Genomic DNA, 25,503 nt, shown 5'->3' with positions numbered 1-25,503 from the left:
GCCAATCTCTAAATAAAGACTACGGCCTGCAGGAGCCCTGGACTGCTTGTAAAACAAGGGGGAGTTTTTATGGATTTATATACATTTTTTTAAAAACCTTTTTACACCTTGATAACCTACCCACCACCCTATTCCTGCCCTGGCTCACTTCCCGGTCCTTCCTGACACACAGGACATGGCCAGTCATCCATTCACTGGCTGAGGTGAGGCACCGCTCTGCATCCCCATCATTTCCTGGAGCAGTGAAGGATCATGTGGTCATTTATATCATTTTTATCACTATATTAATGCCCTGGCAGTGTGAAATGGGCTTACAATTCAAATAAATCCTGAAAAGTGCCTAAAAAAAAATATATATGAGCAAGTTCACAGCTGCACCACTTTCTTAAATTTAGTTCGGGTGCTCGCCCTCCTAAATGGTTTGACTCTCCACTTCTCAGTACAAAAACAGTAAAAAAAAAAAAAAAATAGGCTACACACCAACTTGTAAAAAAAGAGTGGGTAGAGCTTTCTGCTTTGTGCTGCTGTACAGCCCTCCCCTCACAGCAGTCACTCAGAGCAGAGGGGAGGGGCCGTGGAACAGTTTCAAGAGGACCTGTCACCCAATTTATCGGCACTAGGAGCTGCTTACTAAGGTAAGCAGCTCCTAGTGCTTGACCAAACACCCCAGTGTTAGAGTGATACCGTTACTGGAAACCTGCGGTAACGCTATCAAACACTGCAGCGGGGGTACAATGTAATTGTCGGGCAGCTTGCAAAGCTGTCCGACGTATTCATGAGGGGGCAAGGTTGGGGCGTGGCTAGGGGCGGTGACTGCCGCCTAGCGCGTGGCAGTCACTGCCGGCCTATGGAGCGAGCGGGGTGGTCCGGGGAAGAGGCAGCGCCTCGGACCGCCCACTCATGAATACATCGGACAGCTTTGCAAGCTGTCCGATGATTACACTGTACACCGCCGCAGTGTTTGGGGTAACGCTATCACTAACACTGCAGCGTTTGATCAAGCACTAGGAGCTGCTTACTTTAGTAAGCAGCTCCTAGTGCCGAAAATTTAGGTGACAGGTCCTCTTTAAAGTAGAGAACAAAAAATCTCTTCAGGCTGAAAGACCCGCCCAGAGCACTTGCCAGAGCTGGATTAAATGTTCACTTTTCATACCTCTGTTACAATTTACTACACACCCAAAGGCATGATAACATATAAAAGCCGAAGACGGATGTAAAAAATAGTCTACTAGCAATAACGTTCAAGTAAATAAACAGAAAAGGGTGCAAAATTTTTTTTACTAGAAATATCTACAGTAAATATACAAGTCATTGAATAAAGGAGATATAAATATCTATTCTACACAAAATAGTAACATAAGATGGACGCAAGCACAACACGAGGAGAGGGGGCGTCTGGGAATGTCATGTAAAAACTTCATCATGTGACGTCAAGTCAATCATAACCACAAAGGGTTAAGTTCGGGTTTCCAACTCTATTAAGTAACTGCAAATTTCCCCAAAACAGAGGTCAAATAATCCGGCCAGCTTTTCCTTCAGCCCCTTCAGTACTTCTACAGGTGACCCGTGGCTGGAGTTCAGGATTTCCGAGAAGAAGGTGTTCCATAGACTTCCATTCCACAACCTGCAGCACAACAGACACTGTTAAGGGGTCGTCTGAGGTTTTAACTTTTTGAAATCTCCTCCTTACTGTTCCCTACCTGAATGTGCGCTCATACCAATACATTGGCTACCAGGCATTTCCTGGTGGGTTTAGGATGGGAACAGGGATGAGAGACCTGGTAGATGTTGGAAGACGAGTGTTCAACGGTTTGGCCACTTTACCTCAGGTTTTTGTGATGTGTGTGTAAGTGTTAGTGCAGAATATGAGGTAATTTACCAGTATACATCTAGTAATAGTTCTGCTCCGCTTTCTTGATATGTAAAGTGAAGCTTTTACCTCATCAGCCAGAGATTCCTGTCCATGGCTGCAGATGGAGGCCTATCATAAGGTTCTGGTAGATTGTTCATAGTCAGAGCCTCCATCAGCAGCCATGTTATGGGCAGGAATCACTGGTTGATAAGGTAAAATTCACTTTGCATATCAAGAAAGTGAAGCAGAACTATTACTAGATGTATATTGGTAAATTACCTCATATCCCCCCCCCCCCCCACACACACACATTACAACACATTACAAAAAAACATGAGGTAAAGTGGCCAACCCCTTTAAGGAAAGGTATACTTACTCTGTTTTATAAGACTTTTTACATTTTAGGAAGGTATATTTACTGACCGTAGTATATGTAGGTTCACAGTAATCATGAGCCCAATAGGGTAGCCAAATAAAATGACACAATGATATTTGCCACCAATTAACTAGCCGTCATATCATTTCATAGGAGAACAATAGGTGATAAATGTACATAAAAATGTACTCACGTCGGAACCTCTTGCACGATTTCCCACGTACAGTCGTTTTGCTGAACCTGAAGCGGTTTCTTGAAGATCATTAAATGAACCAAATTTGCAATACCAAGAAGATCCACCTGAGGGCAGTAAAATTAGCACATGTATATTGCACAAAGAAAAAATATACCATATATATTTCTACTTGTATCTCTCTAGATATCATTGACTACATAATCCTCCATACAAAAATTAACCCCTTAACTACTTGACTTTTTTTTAATTTTTGCCTCCCAACTTTGAAAAAACTAAACTTTTATTTTTCTGTGTACAGAGCTGTGTAAGGGTTAATTTTCTGCAGGACTGTGGAGTAGGGGTTGTGGGGTCAGAGACAATTGTGGTGGAGTTGGAAACATATAATTGCAAAATATACAATTTTTAAAATTTCATATAAATGTTTGTTCTATTCCGGATCTAAGGATTTAGGCCAGGGGTGAGCAACATTTATTGGTCCAAGGGCCTCATGGTCATACTGCTCAACTTTAACCCCTTAAGGACGGAGGGTTATTTCACTCATTTCTCACTCTCCAACTTTTCACTTTTCTGTGTACAGAGCGGTGGGAGGGCTTATTTTGTGCATAACAAATTTTACTTCTCTGTGGCGTTATTTATTATTCCATGCCATGTACTGGGAAGCTGGAAAAAAAAATTCAAAATGTGGTGAAATTGGGAAAAAAATTCATTTGCAAATTCATGTGGGCTCAATTTTTTATGACTTTCACTGTGCGCTCCAAATAACGCCTCTGCTTTAATCTTTGGTTCGGTACGAAGACTGGGTTAACAAATTTATACAGGTTTTTATTGTGTTTGAAATTTCAAAAATTAAATGAATGTGTACAAAAAAAAAAAAAAAAATAATAAAAATGTTGCCATCTTCTGACACCAATAACGATTTCATACTTTGGTGCATGGATCTTTGTGTGATGTCATTTTTTTCGAGATGAGCTGATGTTTCCATTGCTATCATTTTGAGTACTTTTTATTACATTTTTTATGGGATGTAAAATGGTGTAAAAGTCACGTTTCGGACATTTGGGCACTATTTTCCGTTATGGGGGTCATCCCCGGCAATAACCGTTTTTATATTTTGATAGATTGGGCATTTTGAGACGCAGCGAAAATGTATTTGTGATTTTTATTTTATTACGTTACTATTAGTATAACTTTTTTTTTTAAACTTTTGCCGTTTCTTAGACCCTCCAGGGTACAGTAACCCTAGATGGGCTGATCATTTCTACCATATACTACTGTATTGCAGCATATGGCATTTTTGGATACTATTTATACTATTACTATTTATTAGCCACTAACAAATCAGCAAAAACTGATGATGTTTTGGGAGTGACGATTGTAACCGAGGCAGCGGCGCCCACGCACCATCATCTTTTAAACGTCGCTGGCAGCTTTGCCGAGTGCATTGGAAGGATAATCCTAGCACCAACCGCAGGTTTTAGTGGTGGGTGTTTGCTGCAATATGCAGCGAACCCCACCTGAGTATCAAGAAGGTCAGCCCATGAGTGCTCTTCATACACCCTCCCCAGCATACATGTACAGCGTGGAACATGCAGGGGTTAATGGGCCACATAAGTAAACAGCACCCTAGATGCACCTACTCTAGATGGAGACTCAGCCCATGTGCCCTCTCCATACTCACTTAACGGCGTTGTGATGTAATATTACCCACAAGTCGTTAAGGGAATACTACGTACAGGGAAGTTTCCCATAGCTGAGAGTATCTAATCGATGTGATCCATTCAGTTTACTAACAAACAGACAACCGAGCACTTTACTGAGTAATCTCTATTAGTCCCAGACCTTGAATGGCGCCGGAGTGCACATCTGCTCTTTTATATAGGACTTAATGGGTTCATAGTACAACATTAGCCAGCACTTATCTGGCGGATGTCAAAAATGTATGGACAGCGGCAGGAGAGCACTTACCTGATATGGGGAGGTTTGGGCAGTTATCATTTGCTGCCCATATTCGGTCTGTGCTATAGGAAAAGCTCTGGCGGTCACTGTGGGGCACAGCCGCAAGTCCATACTGTGGGAAAAGTCAAGCAGCTTGAAGCAATTGTTCATCTCTATGCTCGGGGAGAGGTCAAAAATCCTGGAAAAAGAAGAATTTTTGCAATCTTTTAGGATGTAATCCTGTCCAGAATTTTAGGAACCCTCCCACTAATGAAAATTGGAATTCTGACTATCTTGTATCATGTGCAGATGCAATGGTGTGAAGGACTACTCACCCAACATCCAGCAGGAGAGTCTCCGGCCTCAGGTCTCCAAGGACTATCTCCGCTGTGTGCAGTTTCTCCACCAGACTCAATAAGTTGTAAGCAAACAGGATAGTAACGTGCTGCAACACGGCCTCGGGATCCTGAAGTAGATCCTAAATAGGGACAGTGACATATTCAGTTATGGATTTATTCCCCCCCCCCACTCTTGCACATCGTCTCATCCCAGTTGAAGCCAATAAGGCTGCAATACCAGAACCATTTTTCAAATCATATCAAACCTGTGGTTCTGTGAGCTACAGAGCCAGTAAACTGATGGTAGATGTCCTTAATGAGATACCAGAACCGTCAGAGGGTGAGTACACGGTTTGTTTTTCTCCTACAGGCTATATACTAGGTGTCAGGGGCTGCAGGCTATATACTAGAGGGGGATTGCTGGCTACATACTGGGGAGGCTGTGAACAATGCATTACCCACTCTGAGGTTATTCTCGAGTCAATAGGTTTTTCCAGTTCTTTTGTGTTAAAATAAGGCGTCTCGGCTTATACTCAAGTTGGCTTATACACGAGTATAAACGGTAATTATGGAGGAGGATTTTTATAGGTAAACAGTTGACATTTCCCATCAAAGAGGGAATTTTAGAAAGGATATTTCACACCCGACCTGAAGGGGCTGCTAGTTAACAAGTCAAGTAGTTAATAGGTTCTTTTAAGACAAATGTAGCAGGTTGCCAAGATTAAATTACCCCTGTAAGCTCTTATCTTCACAATTATTTTGGCAGCAATCCCCGAGAAGAAGCCGGGAGCATACTCACTTGGACACTCAACACACCGACATCCTTATAGAGAGTAATGCATCCGTCCTGAAACAGGTAGCAGTTACTTGGCTCCACAAAACTGTCCTTGAAGTCAACATCAAGACGCTCCTTCAGCTGCTGCACAATATAGAAATCCCATGGAAGAGGCCGCATGTCCAACTACAAGAGACATAAAAGAGCAGAATCATAGCACTGGAGTCAGAACGGGTCATAGAAGTGCCGGATTATAATCAAAGTCTAACGAGAGGGGAGGGGGAGAAGGGAGATGGCTGCAGAGAGAGAGGCTGTAGGAGGTAAGTAATATGTGTCTATCTCACCCCAAGTGCTTTATACAAAGCAGAATGTCTCTATAATGTTCTATGTAATCTGGATAATCTCCGTTTTGTGCGCAGTATATGGGAGACATCATAGTAGCTGGTCCCCAACTACCAGTACGAGGCCAGAAATTGTTACGCACGCTGGACTATTGATGTATTGAAAGCTTTAGGTGGTTAGCCACATAGAAAGTTATTTCAAATACAGGAATATGGGGACAAAAAAACCTAAAAATATAATTTTTTTAAATCTTAACCTTTATTGCGACTCTAACTCCTCGCGGATCACAATCAGCTGGGGCCTCCAAATACATTTTGCTGTTCTCTCCAAGAAAAATTTCACCTTTAAGATGGTACGATTCACTGCCTGCGACACAGAAGGGTAAAGATTACACAAGGTGATAGAATATTTTAAATATTTTATAGAGAATCTGTCATCACATATTCACAAACACAGCTAGTGGCAGGTTCCTATAGAACCCTATTAACTAACCAACACCCTTCTTTTAGCTACAAACAGTTTCCATCACATCCCCATGAATCAACTTTATACTAGATTACCTAGCATTGGAGGGGGCTTTTCCTGCTTGGCTGGCCCCTCCCATCTAATCCCCCCCCCCATGTACTATGCCTCTTCTCAGCTTGTCATGTGACCAGGGTGAGGTCATCCAAGGTCATGTTTGCCTGTCTACACCACGTATGTATCTGGTCAAATTAAATCACACCAGCCTCCATTGTAGACGTTGCAAATGTACCCGAATAAAAGGACCTTCAATTAAATCACCCTGGTCACATGACATGAAGTGCCCAATGAGAGAGTTCTCTCTAAATGTTCCATACAGCAGCATGCCCTAACAGTGAGACCTGTCAATCAAGAACTAGGACCATTGCAAGCAAAATTTAATATGTAGCACTCACATTGCAGCCATGGAAAGGAACCACTTAGGGATAAGGGTGATGCTCTTTAATCATAGTTTTTAAAGAATATCTACCACGAGGATGGATTGTAAACCAAGCACACTGACATACTGGTGTGCGTCCCCTCTGGGAGGATCCACTATTCATTTAGCATATTAAGACTTTAAAAATTATGCAAATTAGCCTGAGGGGCTGTGGGCTCAATTAACAGCTGTGGAGCCACATTTGCATAATTAAAGCCTTTTTTGCAAAAACAAAGTTATAAGAAGCTAAAAGAGAGAATCCTGCCACAGGGAGCACAGACCACCATGTTACTGTACTTGGTTTACAATCCTTGATCCTGGTGGTAGATTTCCTTTAATTAAGTATTTATTTTGGGTGGGTTAGTTTGCATGGCAGGGTCTCTTTAAGGAAATTATACCCCATACATCAAAACTACTGCTCTATATGCAGATAGGACACCACTTATAATCTACTCAGCTCCACCTGCCCTATAACATGCTGCCGGCATAGAAAACACTATGCACAATCTGCTCAGCTCCTCCTGCTCTATAACATGCTGCCTGCAGGTAGGATGCCATGTATAATCTGCTCAGCTCCTCCTGCTCTATAACATGCTTCCGGTCAAGAAATAACACTATGTACAGATACATACATACATAGCCTCTGTGCAATATGATAGGTCCTAAATCTAAATCTTACCAAGCTGCACCTCTTCTTGATCCTTCATAACAGGGATCTGCCCAGATTCCCGAATGATGGCTTCCGACGATAATAGTTCAGGCAGAGCTTCCAGGAGGCTTCTCTGCAGTTCTGAGCTCCCTACTATTACAGAAGCTTCTTCTGGAAAACAAAAAACATATGGATTTATAATTTGCTTCCACAATAATTGTGGAGAATACACATTATTCATCTAGAACCACCCCCTGATCTGGACGCTGTATTAGGATGTATATGTTGGAACTGGAAGGTTTTCCTTAAGTCACTGATCACGGTCAGGATAGTTTCCAACAAGAAGGTAACGTACAAAGCAGATGGTCCCTTTAAATCCCCCCCTCCCCTAGGGATTAGATATTTACCCCATATCATGCCAGAATGCAGGTTTCTTACCCAAAGCTTGCTCATATACCCCGGACACCAGATCAAGCTTCTCTTGGATAATCAGGGTCTTGGTAGTGGACAAGCTAGTCGACCCCGAGGTGGAGGACACAGAAGACACAGAGGTACGTGTATCCTCCTGACTGGCTTCCAAAATGGGACTAGAAATTGAAAAAATGTACACAGTATGGATATAGAATATGTTATTTAGTCATTGGCTGACAGATACACAGGTATAAGCCTGTACCTCAGCTTCTTAGGGCCCACCACTTGTCTATAGGACTCCTCGCACACCGGGGTCTTCTCTCTAAGGGGCATTCTCTCCAGACCCGGGGTCCCACTCTGTTCCAGCTCTTCCTTGGTCTTATGAAAGGGAGTGGATGCCAACTGTGCCGCTCTCATAAAGTCACACGTGTCCTCCGGGTCCGCAAATAAAGTCTTGTTTCTGTCGGAACCGGTCACAATGGCGTCTTCGCTGAGGGGTTCAAGATCTTCAAGGGAGTCCTTTAAAAAGGAAATCGACTGAAAAATATGCCAAGACTCTGCCTCCCAAAGGTTTTAGTGGTTGGAATCACCCATGAAATTTTGGTGGCCCGTGGATAAGTGCGATTGTATGTGGTTATGCTGCATGCAGAACATAGACGCTGATGCCATTGATACAAAAAGAGGTATCCTGGAAGACTTACCGGAAGCGGGGCATCTTGTTTTATAGTGGTTCCTGATACGGGTGCCAGCGAGAGTCGTTTGGCAGGGGGCATGCAATTTTGAGAACCTCTGTTAAAAGGGAAAACAAGGGTGCAAAAACTGAATACGTTTTTTGATACCCTATAGTGATGGGTGATACATATATGAACGTTCATAGCTGCTGCCTACTGGACTCTGCATAATCATTAGGGGTCCGACAACTGGAACCTCTAGTAATAACAGTAAGAGGGGGTTGCAGGTTTATCACTTGAAATGAGCTCTTGTGTGGCACCTGGGTCACTCAAAAAGAGACTAATAAGGGGGAGACATGATTTATATAAATGGTCCATACATTAAAATGTGGTGGAAAGTTGGTCCAGGTAAAATTAAATAAAAAAAGACTAAGAGGCTCCGTCTGGAAAAAAAACAAGGTTTAAACACCAGAGGCGACAAGGCTTCTTTACTGTAAGAACAGTGAATGTGTGGAATAGGCGAGCTCAGGAGCTGCTCACAGCAGGGATAGCAGAGAGCTTCAATAAGGGTCTAGATACATTTTTACATTAGAATAACATTAATAGCCATGTTATAATGTAGAATTGTTTTCCCTTATAACCCCTTCCTTATTCCATTCCTTCTCTGGCTGAATTAGATGAACATGTGTCTTTTATCAATCAAAAAAACTATGTAATTTCTATAAAGACTTCCAGGTCAGCTATCCCGCTCATCCCGATAGTTATAATGTGGGTTAAACTATTGAAAAACATGGATACAGGACACTCAGAGATAATATATAGCGGATTAGGAGACATAATTTACTTACATGTCAGGCCCTGCCTCGCAGGTCTCATCAAATATGGTGAAGGATTGCACTGCAGAAGACTCTGGGGAAGGAAGGATGGATGGAGAGAATTGTGCTAGTTGGCCTAGTAAGAACACTAAAAGTTGAAAACATCCCTGAGATACAATGTATGGATTTAGAGGCAGATGTGCCAGCCCATTGTGTGGTAGTGGTGCACAATAACCACAGACTTGGCTCCAGTGCTGAAGCATAGAGTATGGCAGCATGTGAATTAGTTTCCATGCATTATGTTGTGCTTTCACTTTCACTGATCAGATATAGCCCATCACCGTGACTAATAAGGAGCTAAGCCTCCCTGACCGTATATTTATGGTATGGAGAGGATGAAAAATGGGACAGGATTATCACTCAAAATTTGGAGCACAATAACAGCACAGAAAGAGTTATAAGTAAAGAAAAGTATTTACTGGAAGAGACAGCGGTAAAGGGTTCTCGGGCACAAAAGATTCTACATACCGTATATTTCAGACTATACAATGCACTTTTTAGCAAGAATAACAAATATTGCTAAACGTGGCTACATCTTATAGTGAGAAGGTGAGGAGGATTCAGCACTGCCAAACCCTTTTCACCGCTGTCCCGGAGATGAAGGGTTGACAAAGCATTTCACTCAATCTCATAGAGCATAGCTTCCGCACAGCTCCCTCCCTCCCTTCCTGACATTACTGCAGGACCTATAGTGATCACATGCTTCATGCATCACTGGGGGGGGTCTTAAAACCCTTTCATGCTGCCAAGAGAAGAAGTGGCAAGCTGGGACTGCGTATGAAGAAATGCTGTGAATGAGTGAGGAAATGGATGTAGCAGAGCTGTGTGCGAGTGATTGTGTCTTAAAGTCCAAAAATACAGTTTATTTATACAAAACAAATAAGTCCTGTAAATGTCAATATCATAAGAGAATTTCTTTTTACTCACCCATACTGCCAAGCTTATTTTCATTCACCAACAGGATCTCACTGCTAAAAATGGAAAGGAAACAAAAAGTGATCATTCAATCATAGTAGCTTCTATGTCCGCATGGATGAGGAATCGTAAAGAACCCCAGTACAGATCATGGAGAAACCTAGAGTGTTGCTGGTGTCAAGATGAACCAAGGACCAGCAAACATATGGGCGGGGAGAACTTGCAGAAAATTTTTGAAGTCCCTTTGAGTAGGTGAAGTGCAGCGGATCCCTTTTGTAGAAACTTTTGTTTGTACAAAATTGATTCACATTTCAGGATTTTTGTTTCTCTAAGAATATTTGAGGGGTGTCCTCACTCTGTTGTGCTCTTAGTGCTACGCTTTGATCTACTCCACAGTCCCTCCCCTCAACACTGGGTCAAAGCCGTAGAGGAGATGTAGGGTCTTTAATGCAGAGTGCTAAAAGCACAGCACAAGTCCAGCTACAATCCTCAAAACGCGAATTCATTTTTCACAGTCCTGCGCCTAAAAATAAGATACACTAAGTTTTTATTACACAAATCTCCACAGCCAAACACCTATTTACACGGGTCACGTGCGGCCTAATAAATGTCCCCATAGACGCCTATGGTGCAGTACGGTGAGCACAACGTGTCGTCCCTGCAAAAAAGATAGAGCTTGCTCTATCTTGGCCAGTAAGAAGGGTTGTGCGGCGCCATTTCTAAAGAGGGGAAGGGGCGAGCATCCCTCTCCAGCGCACTGACATGTACTCGCCTGGATGAGCAGACGTCAATGTGAATATACCCCAACACGGAGTGCAGCTTTGATAGCTAATAGGACTAGATAACTGTATTTCCAGCTTGTATCATGGTCTACAAATCATCCAAATCTTCTATGTGTAAGAAATGTATCATAAAACATTGTGTGGTTAGTTCTAGCCTTCATGATGAGATATTAGATTGACCATATTACATGTATGGACACCTGCCTTGGTAAACTAGCAGCAGTGATGGCACGTTCAGCAGAGGGATCTTCCGCCTCCGAGTTTCGGGTAGACTGTGTATTTGATATTCCCCTCTCAGGAGACTGGTTCTCATCATCGCAGTATATTCTAAAGGGCTCTCCAGACGGCACAGGCTGCAAGGACAGGACAAAGAACCAGACTATCAAAGCCAACCTGTACGCTAGATGGAGTCTCCAAAAAAAAGCTGCTGTAATACCATGGACCACAATGAGTTTGTGTACCTGCTCAGCCGCTGTGTCTTCATGTATAACACAGCCTCCTTTCAGCTTCTTCTCCATCTCTTCAATCTGTCTCTCCATCTCCAGTCTACGAAGAGCGCTGGCTTGGAGATCCTCTGCAAAAATAGCAGAATATACAAAAATGTGGATCATTACTTGTTGACGGTGATCTACATGACACAGAACACTGGTATTAAAGGGATCCCGGTCACCAGATTTACCCCAGCAGGATGTCCCTGTTTTTTTTGTGAAATCTAGCCTGTTTACCTATAAAATAATCTCCTCCAAAGTCTTGTGAAACTGAGCAGAGAAGAGTCATTTTGTCTGAGATGAGTCACTTATAGAGGTTGCAGGGGTAGCATCAACTCAGGCGGCCCCATCTACAGTTCTATAGGTAGGAGTCTAACTTTCAGACTGCATCTGGCTTGTAGTTATGTGAGCCACAAATTTTTCCCACGATCGACAGTTTCAATCTGTGAAATTTTCTAGGCCATAACACAGTCAAGCAGCGGACACTACATCATGTCAAGAGTGTATAGCAGATGTAACAGTAGGATCCACCACCTCTGGTAACAGGTCAGGAACTCTGTAGCATCTTTACATCTCTTTCTACAGAAGTGAAATTTACAAATCCACAAAACAACTGGGGGCCACAGGTCGGGGGGGAGGAAGGGGTGGTCCCTGCACAGTTTGACGCGTCCTTGTCACAGCCAGTTCGTTTCTTATAAATCACTAGGAGGAATTACAGAGGAACAACACAACATAAATATGCTCTATACAGTCATGTCAAGGGGAAAGATTTCCAAAATAAACCCAATTTTATAAGGCTGTGGATGAGCAAGGAGAAGAAAATGAGGATTTGAGGAAAGAAAAACGGGGACTTCACTTTTGTCAAAATGGCAAGGTAACGTAGGCAGCGACGTACAGACAACCTAGTCCACAATAGACCTAGATCACTTTTGGAGGTCAAGAAATCTTAACTCTAATATTTTACTTTTAGTCTCCTTGTTTTTCCTGGGAGCTGTCATAACCCTATAGATCTACATTAGTGACAGCAATATAATAATAAAATAATAATAATAATAATAATACAACAGAACAAAAAATAAATAAATAAAATTACACCCCTCCCCCTTCCTTCATATCCCATCGCCACAAGACAAACCTTCTCTCTTTTTCCGGATCTTTGCCATGTAAATTTCTGCTCGGATCTCCTCTAAGGAGAACTCCTCCACCCCGGCATAGACTTTATTTTTGCAGTACATGACCAGCTCCTCTTTGCCTTGTGGGTTGCTCTGCAACCGTTGCAGAGGATCCTCTTCCTTCCCGGGCTTCCGAGCGCTCAGGACACTGCTGACCGCTGGATTAATTTTGCAAGGGGTTCTGAAAGAGGAAAAGTGAAGACGACATAACGCGGGGATGTCTAATATAATATATCTACCTTCATATAGCCCTGCTTCCCAAGGTTTGCACAATAGGCCCATAGTGTGTTGCGTTGCTTCAATTATGATCACATGACCAGTTTACCAAAAGTAACCAACTACTATGTTACTCCAACAATCCTTGTGCTACGATACAATATTACACCAAAGAACATCAATTTTTGGGATTCTATTTTACTCATGTTGTATCATCTCAAGTCATGATCTGGTTCAAAAGGAATCTTACACAGTTTGTTGCTCGGCCATTTCATCCACATAAGGAGTGAAGCTGGGGAAGCTCTGGGGAGGCTCGCTGCTAGAGCTATGATGACCATTTCGAGGCTGTGGGAAAGGGGGGGGGGGGGAGAAATAAAAAAATATAATATTATACATAAAATATGTAAATAGAAAATTTTAAAAATGTAAAAGAAAACAAAAAAGACAACATTTCTCACTAATAAAACTTTGCATACTGTAATTTAGTAATTTAACTTGAATATAAAATGAAATCCTTGAAGAGGTTTTATTGGCTGTTATCCCCATGATGCCTCAGCGCAGGATAACACGGACAGCTAGAGCCAGTAGAAAGACACTCTCTCCTATCAAAATCCATCATGATAAACCAGGGACATTACTCATAGATCCAGGCAGTGTGACTGTAGTAATCTTCTTACATTTGTTCTCTTTGGCCTCCTTCCTTCTAATATCAAAATTATGTTAAGGAGCTGAAGGGCTAATGGAGTGTTACCAGAGCCCTTCCACACTACAACTTCACTGGGCCCGAGGGAGCAGTGAGAGACAGTGTAAAAGCCTGTAAAAATACAACACAGAGGGGCTCTGGTAAACTTATAGCTCACAAGTATAATTTTAAAAGTTGATTTTACAAAGGAGGTGGCCATGGATAACACATGTAAGAATATTCCCACAGTCACAGTGCCTGGATCTATGAGTAATGTCCCTGGTTTATCAGGATTGTAGATTTCTTTAACCCCTTAAAGCTGAAGCCACTTTTCACCTTCCTGACACGGCCCATTTTTTCAAATCTGTCCTGTGTCACTGTAAATGGTTATAACTTTGAAACGCTTTAACATAGCCAAGTGATTTTAAAATTGTTTTCTCGTGACACATTGTACTCCATGTTAGTTGAAAAATTTTGGTGGTATGTTTTGCATTTATTTATGAGAAAACCAGATATTTGGTGAAAATTTGGAAAAAATTCTCGATTTTCGAACTTCAGAATGTTCTACTTTTTTCATACATAGTCATAACAGCAAAAAAACTTAATAACTAACATTAACCGAACGTCTACTTTATGTGGACATGGTTTTTTATGCATACTCTTATTTTTGTAGGATGTTATGGGCCTGCGATTTTTCACATTTTCATAAAAACCGCAAAATCCTGCTAATGAGGGACCTGCTCAGGTTTCAAATCACTTTGAGAGGCCTAAATAAAAGTAAAACCCCATAAATTACCCCAATATAGAAACTACACCCCTCAATGTATGTAAAACAACTTTTATGAAGTTTGTTAACACTTTCATTGTTTTACAGGGGTTAAAACAAAATCGGATACAATTTTGAAAGTACATTTTTTTTGGCTAAATGAATGTGTTTTTAAAAAAAATGTACAAATTCTCAGTGGATAAAATACCAAAACGCTCCACAAAATGTGATACCCAATTCCTCCCGCGTATAACAATACCCCATATGTGGTGGTGACTGCTGTATGGGCACACGCCAGGGCATGGAGGTGGGAGCTGCGCCATTCAGAGCAGATTATGCATTGTCACTTTTTATTGGCTGTACAATCTTTATTTTTTTGGCAATTTGGACATATAAGGCTTATTTTTTGCGACATGAGATGCACTTTACAAATACTTCATTTTAGTGGGTCATTAGCTTATTTATGGGATTTTATTAACTCTTGAATGTATGGGTGAAAAGAAAATTGTCAATTTTGGTTTCTTTCTTTTTGTATTTTTTGGGGGTCGTACACCGTACACTAAAAATACTATATTATATTTATTCTATAGGTCACTACGATTACAGTGATACCTCATTTGTATAGTTTTTCATTTATTTTTACAATTTTACTGGAAAAAAACTAATATAGAGGAAATCCCATTTGTTTTTGCATCGCCATCTTTTCGGAGACGTAACTTTAATATTTTTTGGTTGACAGAGCTAGTTTAGGGCTTATTTTTTACGTGTTGAGTTGTCCTTTCAATTGATACCATTTTGGCGCTCATAACTTTTTTTGATCACTTTTTAGAACATTTTTGTGAAGAGATTTTATGAAAAATGTACATTTTTGGCGAGTTTTTCGGCTTTTGTTTTTACGGCGTTCACCGAGCGGGTCCAATAATGTTTCTAAGTTATTGTACGGATTGTTACGGACGCGACAATACCAAATATGTGGGGTTTTTTGGCGATCTTGTGTTTTTTTCACTTTATTGCATGTGTATAGGGAATGTGTGAGTTTAGGGGACTTTAACTTTATTTAATTAATTCTTTTTATTAAAAAATGTTTTTATTAAATGTTTTTAACTGTTTTTTTTTACTTTTACAGGTAAGCTTGAACAAGTGATCCACTGATCACTTGTTCAAGCTATTCTTCACCTTACACAGTATAATACAGATGTATTATACTGTATACTGAGCGCATGCTCAGTGTGTTACAGCCGGGTCCTGCCAGAAGGCAGTGACCCGGCTCCCGGAAGAAGGATCGCGCAGCCCCGGGCACCGGCAGTCCCGGGGCTGCGATCGGAGCAGCGGCCCCCCCCCGGTAAGCGCCCCGGGGGGGTCCGATTCACTTGGAATTAATTTTAAATGCCTCTAACACGCCGCGGTCAGCGCGACCGCTGCGTGTTAGGGGTTAACACCCGCGATCGGAGAAATCTCCGATCGTGGGTGTTAGAGGCAGGTGTCGGCTATAATATATAGCCGACACCCGCAGCTTCTGGCCCCGGCTCCGTTCAGGAGCCAGGGCCAGAAGCTTGACGTAATAGTACTGCATTTTGCGGGAACGCACCTCCCGCCATGCAGTACTATTACGTCAAATGTCGGGAAGGGGTTAAACACCAATCTTATGTATACACACAGTAAGCTGCTACAACAGGCCTATACAAGGTGTAATCAACACACATACCTTCCTGGAGTTCCAGGTTCCCGCTTTCTGTTCATTTTCTTTAGCTCGTGCTGGTGGAAGTGCTGCCCAGGGTTGAACACTTGCTGCTGGCATACCGCCTATCCCCGGGAGACCCGAATTCTCATCAAATACTGCAAAGCAAGAGCGGCTTGGAACCTGCTGCGGAGGAGCACTCGGTGCCACTAACCCTAGGCCACGAGCTAGGAGGAAAAAAGAAAAATAAAACCTTAAATATCCAATAATTAGGAAAGCAAAATTCTTAAAAACAAAATGTATCACCTACATTTAACGGCATCGCCCACTCGGTTTATTGGAGCCTTCACTTTATTCTTCCCTTTGGTTTTTAAATCCACCAGTGACGTCCGCTGAGGCTCGATGACTTCAGGATCCTCGGCGTCGTCCCCGTCGCTGATTTTTTGGAATATCTGACGCGAGACCCGAGCTTGGAATTGCCTGCAATAGAATATCAGGAAGGGCTTTCTTAACATGGATTAATAGAACTAAGTCACTGATACATCTTCTCACAAGGGGATAAATTCTAGACTGGGGGATCCAACCCTCCTCAATACACCCAGTAGCCCGTTTTTTATAGAAAACAATAGCAAATGGGCAAATATTGACACTATTTAGCACTAAGGCAGCGCGGGTGCAGGACTAAGTGGAAGGGGTCTCATCCTACCCACAGTGGACAGGGAATAACTTGCTATTCCAGGAATACTAAAGGGAACCTGTCACAAGGTTTTACCACACTAAACTACTGGCCCTCTCAGGTACGGTATGGAATGACCTTTCCAGAATTACCTCTTTTATGTGAGGTCTCAGCCATTTACCTAAAAATTAAAACCTCCCACAAAGTCTTTCCACCTCATCTTTACATGAGTCAAGTTTCAAGGTCGTAATTCCAACACCCCTATCATATTAAAGATAACAAAACCAAAATAAACCCAATTTTATAAGGCTGTGGATGAGCAAGGAGAAGAAAATGAGGATGTGAGGATAGAGTGGAAAATGACCGAAAAACTGGGACTTCGCTTTTGTCAACATGGCAAGGTAACGTAGCCAGCGACGTAAAGACAACCGAGTCCACAATAGACCTAGATCACGTTTGGTGGACAAGAAATCTTAACTCTAATATTTAACTTTTAGTCTCTTCATCTTCCAGATCATATCAGGCTTGTGGCTTTGTGCACTACGTACAGAATCAGAAATACAGGCAGCTAAAGATATAGTTGGAAATGCAAACTGCAGAGAAAGAGACAATCCCTGCATTTTAACTCCCTGTAGCTCACAAAACCATAAGCTAGATGTGATTTGAAATATGAGCTTCCGATCTTTAATTTAACTCACTAAAAGCTTGTTTCTACTTTACAACCAAAGATAGGGGCGTCCCACTACTCCTGCTGCCACTAAACCCGACGCATCTCATGTGAAAATAAGGTGAGAAAGGTCTTAATGGGTGAGATTTCACAAAAAAAGGGAATTCTAGAAAGTACATTTCATACAAGACCTGGGGGGCTGGTAGTTGGGGGGGGGGGGGAGGAGGAGGTTCTTTTAGACTCTCTGTTGGGGTCTGAATGAATGGAGGTCCCACAGGTCAGACATGCAAGCTGAGGCTCCATTCCCTGTCTATAGCGTTGGCTGATGATGGAAGGGAAGATTGAAGAATACTGTGCTCAGCTGTCAGTGACAGATGAATAGTGCAACACTGGGTACAATAGACTCCCATTACACAAGCTCTATGGTGGTCCCACCGCCAGCACCCAATACTGTCCATTGTCCATTACTGTGACTAAGTGAAAATGTATTCTGTTGGACGACCCCTTTTAGAACAAGTGTAATAAATATTTAAGCTATATTCAATTCCAATATATTCTGTTGTGAATATGCCCTTATATACACTACATCCTCACATTAAGGCTATATTCACACTGCCGTTGCCCGCCCGTACCGTACCGTAGCGGGCAACGGCAGTGTACGGGGAGAGGAGGAGGAGGTGAGCGCAGCTCACCCCCGCCCCTCTCCATAGCAACCTATGGCGCACGTGTGCGGCACCGTACCGCTCCCGTAGGGGTGTATGGGGGACGTATATCGGTCGTATATACGTCGGCCGTATATACGCCCCCCATACGTTAGTGTGAATGTAGCCTAACACCAACCATGTGTGTAATACACTACAGAAGATTGACAAGACTTCTTACTTGTGGTGGGTTTCGAGCTTGTCGAGGGGCTCCGCTCTGCGTTGGATGCCGTCCTGGAATATGGAATCTGCCTTCTTGTAATTGCCCCGGGCTTCGTATTCCTCTGCCCATGTGATATAGAGCGGTGCGTGTAGGATGCCAATCCCCTGGCTGTGTAGATAGCTGTACAAGTCTACAGGCTCTGTGCAGAACCGCGCCTGGGACATCAACAAATAATGCAACAATGCAAGAAGGAAAATCATTGGTTGGGGAAGAAAAGGGGGTAAAATTAATTTAAAAAAAAAAAAAAAGGAAGGAAGGATCACTTATGTTGGGGGAGCAGGGGATGAGTGTGGCTTACAAGGGGCCAACAAGTTATATACATTTATTATGTGTAGGGCCATTTTATTATGCATGATGACACAGAGTATGCTGAGCAAGGGCGACCCCCATCCGCAAGGTCCCCAATAAACAATGGTTTACAATACAATTTCTGATCTTTAATTGAAACTTTAGATCAGGATATGTGGATACATTTTTTATTGTATAAATAGTGAGCATCCCTCTCCAATGCTCATCACTGAATAGATCAACTATAGAAACCAAAACACACACCGGAAACCAGATCCTCAAACAGAAAATAAGAAGTTATTCTTTTTGCCAAACTTACAAATTTGAGGCAGATGTTGAGGTAGCGCAGGTCGCCATAATACTTCTGCTCTTGGTGGAATATCTTGACCGCCCTCTCAAGCAGTGGGGACAGAATGCTCTCCTTCCCGCCCTGAGGAAAGGCTTGTTCTGCCCATTTAATATACCTACAAGTTAGAAGAGGACAGGCTTCACAACACGGTTTTAAAGGACATCTACCACCAGGATGAAGGATCGTAAACCAAGCACACCGACATACTGGTGCGTGCCCCCCTCTGGCATGATAAGATCTTGATTTAGCTTCTTATGCCCTGGTTTTTACAAAAAAGGGCTTTTAAAATTATGTAAATGAGCCTGAGCTGCTCCAGCCTCCATAGGTGTTAATAGGTGTTGAGGTTCTTGAAGGATAAAATAAAGACATCCAATGGCTTGGCCTGCGGCTGGCTGTAGAGACCTCAGATCAAGCGGTGTGCATGGAGCGGGATCACAACATGAAGTAACCTCCGTAAAAGCCATGTATCTTTCTGATACAACTTCCAATGAGGGCAGTTTGAGTAGCCATGGCTGCTGCAACTTCTTGCAACACGTCCTCGCGTTTGCAAGTCTTTAAAAGAAGCTGGTCAGTCGGGTAGGGAGATTGTCAGCATCCTAACCAAGCCGTCCTTACAGTGTCATCCGCTGTGCCTCTCTTTTCACTGCCCATCCTCACTGACAGACACAGGTAGAGGGGAGGGGGAGAGCAGGATGAGTCATAACTATTCTGCTTCATCTCCTCCTATTCAACAGAGCTCTGACATGTAAACAAGGAATCATGGAGAGTCTGCACACAGCACACAAGTAAGTAAGAATCACTTAGTGAACACAAGGCAGTAAAGGCATATGGGCAACTTATGCAAAAGAACGGCCAACTCCTTTAACAAACTAGAAGTCACCTACAGGGCATTACTTGTAGGGACACAAGAGTTATGTCCATTGACTTACCTGTCCCAAACATCCAGAGGATCGTCCCCAGTGTAGAATCGAAGTTCCAATTCAAATGCCCTTTACGACACAGATAAAATGAATGTGTTTTAGAGTCTTATTACATCTGCAAAAGTCCTTAATAGGTAAATTCTGTTCCTAAGTCACTCACTGTTTCTTTTGCTGGATGGCGCTATGGCTGGCACTGTCTTGCTGGGTCAGGACTTCCTGCAGAGTGGACATAGCCCGGCCCTGACGAAGAGGCTGCACATTTTCCTTACTGAGTTCCCACTCGTCTCCAGCCTGTGCCATCCTGATGGAGGCTGAAGGCAGAATAGATACATAATAATAATAATTCTTTATTTATATAGTGCACACAGATTACACAGCGCATGTCAGATCGGTCCCTGTCCCCAAGGGTCTCACAATCTAATTAACCTACCAGTATGTTTTGGAGTGTGGGAGGAAAACGGAGTACCTGGAGGAAACCCATGCAAACACAGAGAGAACATACAAACTCTTTGCAGATGTTGACCTGGGTGAGACTAACCCAGGACCCCAGCGCTGCAAGGCTGTAGTGCTAACCAATCAGCCACCGTGTACACTGAAACCTTCACCCACAGTGTACTGACAAATCCACTAGCGATCATGGGGGGACCAGGTGTCGGACCCATCCTAAGGAGAGCTGGGTAAGCATGGTCACCCCTACATTTCCGTAGTCTGTGCAGGCCCCCAGTTTAGTGGTCAGTGGGAATCTATCTTACTCTCACCTTATAATTTAGGATTAGGTTTCAGATTATATTGCAATGTATAACAGTGGTTCATGAGGATTTGTCAATGAGCTTCCCAGAGAGCGCTGTGCTCAGCAATTTCTGACATTCCCATACTACTGAATGGCAGAACACATCCTACGCCACCAACCATTAATGAGAATGGGATCCTCGTTCTCTGGATTGCTGGGGACCCCGTTCTGGTGATCAGCCCGAGGAGATTTTAAATTGTTATCTCCCTATAATGTGGATAAGGTAGAAGCCCTTTAGTATGAGATCAGTGGGGGATAGCTCCACCCCTTGTGTAGTGGCAGCTCATGAGTACTGCACCCTGTACTGTGCAGCTTATTTAGAGGGGAACCCATCCGGTCTTGTCACCCGCCCCCATGACATCATGCATGACCTGCACATGCATACAGCCTATACAGTCAGGTTACATACATCTACTGGGGAACTACAAGCCCCAGCAACCCCTGCAGAGCTGGATCCCATCCGGTAGCCCCGTGTATCCTCCGGCCCCGCACTCACCGCCCGATCACTTATCTCCGCAGATCAGGGAGTCTCCGCTGCACAAGAACCACATTCAAACTGAAGCAGCAGCTCTCTGATTGGTCCGACGCGACAACTGTCACGTGACGCACCTCCCACTCCGCCGCTGTCTCTCTCGACTCCTCCCCCGAGCTGATTCGATAAAACGCACCACGTGGTGTTCCAGGAAGCAGAAAGGCATCATGGGAGATGTAGTTTTCCGATTAGTTATTGCGTGCGTGACGTTGAAGTCGATGTTTCCGCTTTATATCCTGTCAGTTCTGCTGTGGAATAAAATTATAACTAATAATTTATCATTATATATATATAGTTACTATTGATGAATAGCACTATTCATTCATTCATTTAAAGGATGTTTATTGCTCTTTGTGACTATTACAAATAAAGCTCTACAACGAGTGGCGTAACTAGAAGCTGATGGGCCCCAGTGCAAAGTATGTGCCAGGTCCCCAACTATAATGTATGGTTCATAGTAATAGTCTTCTCATATGGGAAAGTGACACCATAAGGGCCCCTAAACCTCTTTGGCCCTGGTGCGACAGCAATCTCTGCACCCCCTCAAGTTACGCCCCTGTCTACAACAACTTTGTGATCATGCGACCCACATTAGGCTAGGGGCTACATGGTGAATTCAATCACCCAATAGGTATATGGCAGTCTCGCCTTTTGGGGTTGTAACTTAAGATACTCAATTTAGTACTGTGCCAAAAACAGCTATCCTGCTCCCTACTGCTGAGTGACAGAGGCCATATAAGTAAATGAGGGAAGGATGCCGTGCTTTTAGGATACAAATCTAGCAGCTGAAACTCACTGCTCCCCCTCCCCACTCCATAGAGTAGTTGTGCTTCTCTACACTATTGAAACAGTCCACTTGCAGTAGATTAGTCTAAATCAGTCTAACAGAGACTTTCCCTTCTTTTTAATGTCATTTCGCCCTAGATTGAAAGCAGTCATACATTTATCATACATATACAGTTAAAGGGAACCTGTCATCAGAAATTGGCATAATAAACCAATACCAGTTGTTTTAATCCCCTAGTGATGTTTACACAATAAAGATAATTTTTAACCCCTTACTTTAAAATTTAACTCAGTTTTATTGCTGTTTTAGCTCCTATAACTCAGTTGCTGGTCAGTACAAAATTCCAGGGTGTGAGCTGGGACTCTCTAAGCAGACACTTCATGATCCATCTAGTTCTGTGAGCTGAAAATGCGGTTAGATTATCAAGGTACAGGTTTTATTTACACATAGAAAGAGAAATGAGACAGATGAGAGATGATGAGATCCTATAAGATGCCTATTACACACAATGACACAGTCAGCCCTGCTACATCTCCCCATCCCCAGATAAAGAACATATCTGCCAGTAGCTCTACACTCCTTACCCTGCTGTCAGCAGGAAGTCAGTGTCTGTGTCAGTGTAAGCTCTGTCCTGGATTGGGAGGGGCAAGAGGCAGAGAACAGAGAGAGACAGAAAACCAAGATGGCTCCCCGACCCTAAGTCAGAAGTTACAGGGTCGTGTGTATTATGGGCAACAGAAATTGTGTACAGCAGGACTGATAGAGACAGGTTGGACTTATATCTGTGAAATGCTGCATTTTTGTTAATAACAGTGAATAATTAGAGAATGTGTTATTTTATCATCCTGAGTACATTAAGGAAACTTGTCTTCATGGGAATACCTTGTGTTCATTGGAACACCTTTGAAATCATGTTTCTTTCGTGGTCCAGTGTGGTGGCATCATCTAGAAAATCATTTGTGAACTAAGATGTAAAATTGTTGAATAAAGTCAAGGAGGCGGAGAGTTTAGTCCTGAAATCAAAATCTTTCCGCCCCATAACGCCTCCTCCTCTGCGATTGACATCATGCATCGGACTTCAGAAGATCTGCTTAGCGATGTCTCTGGATGCAGGACCACAAATACAGTGAAAGAGGCATTCTGAGGCAGGGAGAGCTTGACTTCAGAGTTAAGATCTCTGCCTCCTTGACTTTAGACAACCATTTCACATCTCACTTCAAAGTTGATTTTCTGGATGAGACCATCACACTGGGTCATGAAGAAATATATTCTCAAAGGTGTTCAGCTGCTTGAGAACCTACTGGTAGTGGTTTATTAGGTCAATTTCTGCTGACAGGTTCCCTTTACATGTATCTTTTTGACATAGATATAAACACATTTAAGCTTTTAATTTAAATAGGTTTTTCTGTATAAATGAAGTGTTAGTGTCTCTCTGTACACTTATATCCAATATGTAGCTTTATCCGAGCATTTGTTGGATTGTGACCTGTTTGTCAGACCTTAGATGGTGACACTATTACCTTTCCTAATTGGACATTTGTTTACTTAATTGCACATTGTGTCCCTGCATCATCTGTCTGGCTTCTTTCTCTTCGCTATGCATGGATGCCCCTCAGGTGGCGAAACTCTAGGGAGTGATGTCTCTGTCCCTTTCATTTATTAATGCCAACTGGTCATAGGAGACAGTGCTAATTACAGGCACTGTCAGCTAATCCTGCCATTGAGAAGCTGTTGATATGGTTGACTGCCAAGTGCCAAAAAGGATTTAGGTACCTGTAGACAATGAGCCTTAAAGTGATAATGTCACCAACTCCTAGCTACATCTTCTGAGAAAAGATGCAATTGATATCAGAAGCCTTAAAGGGGTTATATCAATGGGTGGGTAATAGGATAGGGGATAACAAGCTGATTGTTGAGGACCTGACTGTTAGCCCCACAATCACAAGAAGGAGACCCAGTTTGTCTATTCCCCAAGAATCCTATTCTTGTAAGGTCTCAGAATTCAGACCCTTACTGATCAGCTTGTTATATTGTATCCTGTGATTAGGGTATAATTTGCAAAATTGGTACAACCCCTTAAAGGAAATCTACCACCAGGATAAAAGATTGTAAACCAAGCACACTTACATGCTGGCGTGTGCTCCCTCTCTGAGGATATGATCTTCTCTTTGCTTCTTATGCCCTTGTTTTTACATAAAAAGACTTCCAAAATTATGCAGATTGAGTCTGAGGAGCTCCAAGCTCCATAGCTGTTAATTGAGCCTGGAGCCCCTTAGGCACATTTGCATTATTTAAAGCATTTTTATGTTCAATCCAGTTATTTGGACCAAAACAAACAAACAAGATAAGAAATATAATAACAAAGATATGGCGATACAGTGTAAAGACACAAAGACACATCAGTGCAATTTCAAATTTGTAACAATTGTTGCAGGTCACTGGAAGAACTACATTGGGTACATAGGGGCACATTTACTTACAATCCCCGATCCGGACTATCCGACGAGGATGAAGTCCGGCACGATTCACCAAGATCATATGCCCAATATCCTGCACGTGTCGCTTCCCTACTGGGGTCCGCCGGAGTTCACCATAATATTTTAGCTGTTGGATCACATGCAGTGGGGAAAATAAGAATTTGATACCTTGACGATTTTGCAAGCAGTACAAACAAAGAGGAACAGTTGTCAGAACCTGGTCAGCACCAAGAGGACAAACACAGTACAAAATCACAAGGCAAAAAGATAGTCTTAATACAAAACAAAGGGTAAGGATACCAGAATACAGAGTAATGGAATACAAATCAAGCTAAGTACTTATACTATAGCAGGCAGCCTTTACTCCAGCACAGAAGTTATACCTGTCCACTCACTCAATCAATCACACATCAACCTCTCTACCATGGCCAAGACCAAGGAGTTGTCTAAGGGATGAAATTGTAGACCAGTACAGGGCTGGGATGAGCTGCAAGACAATAGGGAACCAGTTTGTTGAAAATGCAACTACTGTTGACACAATTATTAAAAAATGGAAGAGACGCAAGGTGATTCTAAGAAAGGAATCAGGAATCAGCCATGAAGTAAGTGGGAGGACATGTGTCAGGCTTCTGGGGCAGTGAACCCCCTGGACTACCGCCAACGATGACACAAGCCGACACCTGGGACCGGAGTCTCAGTGGAACCTGGTTTTCACCAGAGCCCGTCGCAAAGCGGGTTGGACTTGCTGAGGCGTGGTACCACTAGGTCGTTCCACATGTGCGACTTTTCCGCAGAGGCAGCCAAGGTCGTGGTACAAAATGGCCGGGCAATCTAGTGGTTGGGGACAGCCAATTGGTCAAGGCAGTCGGCAACAATTCAGGGTCAGAGGCAGAGCAGAAGGTCAAGGCAGGCAGTGGAGGAAGATAAACAGGAACAGTTCTGGGGTCACAATGGGGAATCCAATCACAAGCACTAGGCACAGGATGGCATATAGAACGAAGATTTGGAAGAAAATGCTGGGATACGCTGGACTT

The 25,503-nt window shown here is 42.8% G+C and overlaps 1 protein-coding gene across 5 annotated transcripts; it reads right to left on the bottom strand.

The window, feature by feature from the left end:
- Positions 1-1,259: 1,259 nt before the first annotated feature.
- On the bottom strand, positions 1,260-21,342 carry BUB1B (BUB1 mitotic checkpoint serine/threonine kinase B). 5 transcript variants are annotated; one of them, XM_072115284.1, is made up of 23 exons: positions 21,170-21,342; positions 20,044-20,194; positions 19,893-19,952; positions 18,934-19,078; positions 18,285-18,481; positions 16,370-16,539; positions 16,087-16,286; positions 13,184-13,278; positions 12,681-12,898; positions 11,519-11,631; positions 11,262-11,410; positions 10,288-10,331; positions 9,334-9,394; positions 8,516-8,603; positions 8,077-8,333; positions 7,842-7,990; positions 7,434-7,571; positions 6,071-6,180; positions 5,497-5,658; positions 4,695-4,837; positions 4,390-4,558; positions 2,422-2,528; positions 1,260-1,624 (listed from the first exon to the last, which is right to left on the bottom strand). In XM_072115284.1, the coding sequence occupies exons 2-23, from the start codon at positions 20,181-20,183 to the stop codon at positions 1,456-1,458; spliced, it is 3,084 nt and encodes a 1,027-aa protein (XP_071971385.1). In that variant the 5' UTR covers positions 20,184-20,194; positions 21,170-21,342; the 3' UTR covers positions 1,260-1,455. The 5 variants fall into 5 exon arrangements, with proteins under 5 accessions (XP_071971385.1, XP_071971386.1, XP_071971382.1 ...); XM_072115285.1 differs by having other exon boundaries at positions 7,434-7,574; positions 9,334-9,382; positions 21,170-21,341; XM_072115281.1 differs by having other exon boundaries at positions 7,434-7,574; positions 21,170-21,340.
- Between the last annotated feature and the right edge of the window lie 4,161 nt (positions 21,343-25,503).

Source organism: Engystomops pustulosus, chromosome 7 (assembly GCF_040894005.1).
Source record: "Engystomops pustulosus chromosome 7, aEngPut4.maternal, whole genome shotgun sequence".
Lineage (NCBI taxonomy): Eukaryota > Metazoa > Chordata > Amphibia > Anura > Leptodactylidae > Engystomops > Engystomops pustulosus.
The sequence above is the reverse complement of the archived record's forward strand: the minus strand, read 5'-3'. Positions and strand labels throughout refer to the sequence as shown.

Excerpts from the sequence above, each read along its gene's own strand:
- BUB1B (XM_072115281.1), bottom strand. The coding sequence starts at position 20,183 with ATGGCACAGGCTGGAGACGAGTGGGAACTCAGTAAGGAAAATGTGCAG. Across the intron at positions 18,482-18,933 it reads TCAACATCTGCCTCAAATTT|GCGCGGTTCTGCACAGAGCC; the intron begins GTAAGTTTGGCA and ends TTGATGTCCCAG. Across the intron at positions 2,529-4,389 it reads CCCAAACCTCCCCATATCAG|GTGGATCTTCTTGGTATTGC; the intron begins GTAAGTGCTCTC and ends TACTGCCCTCAG.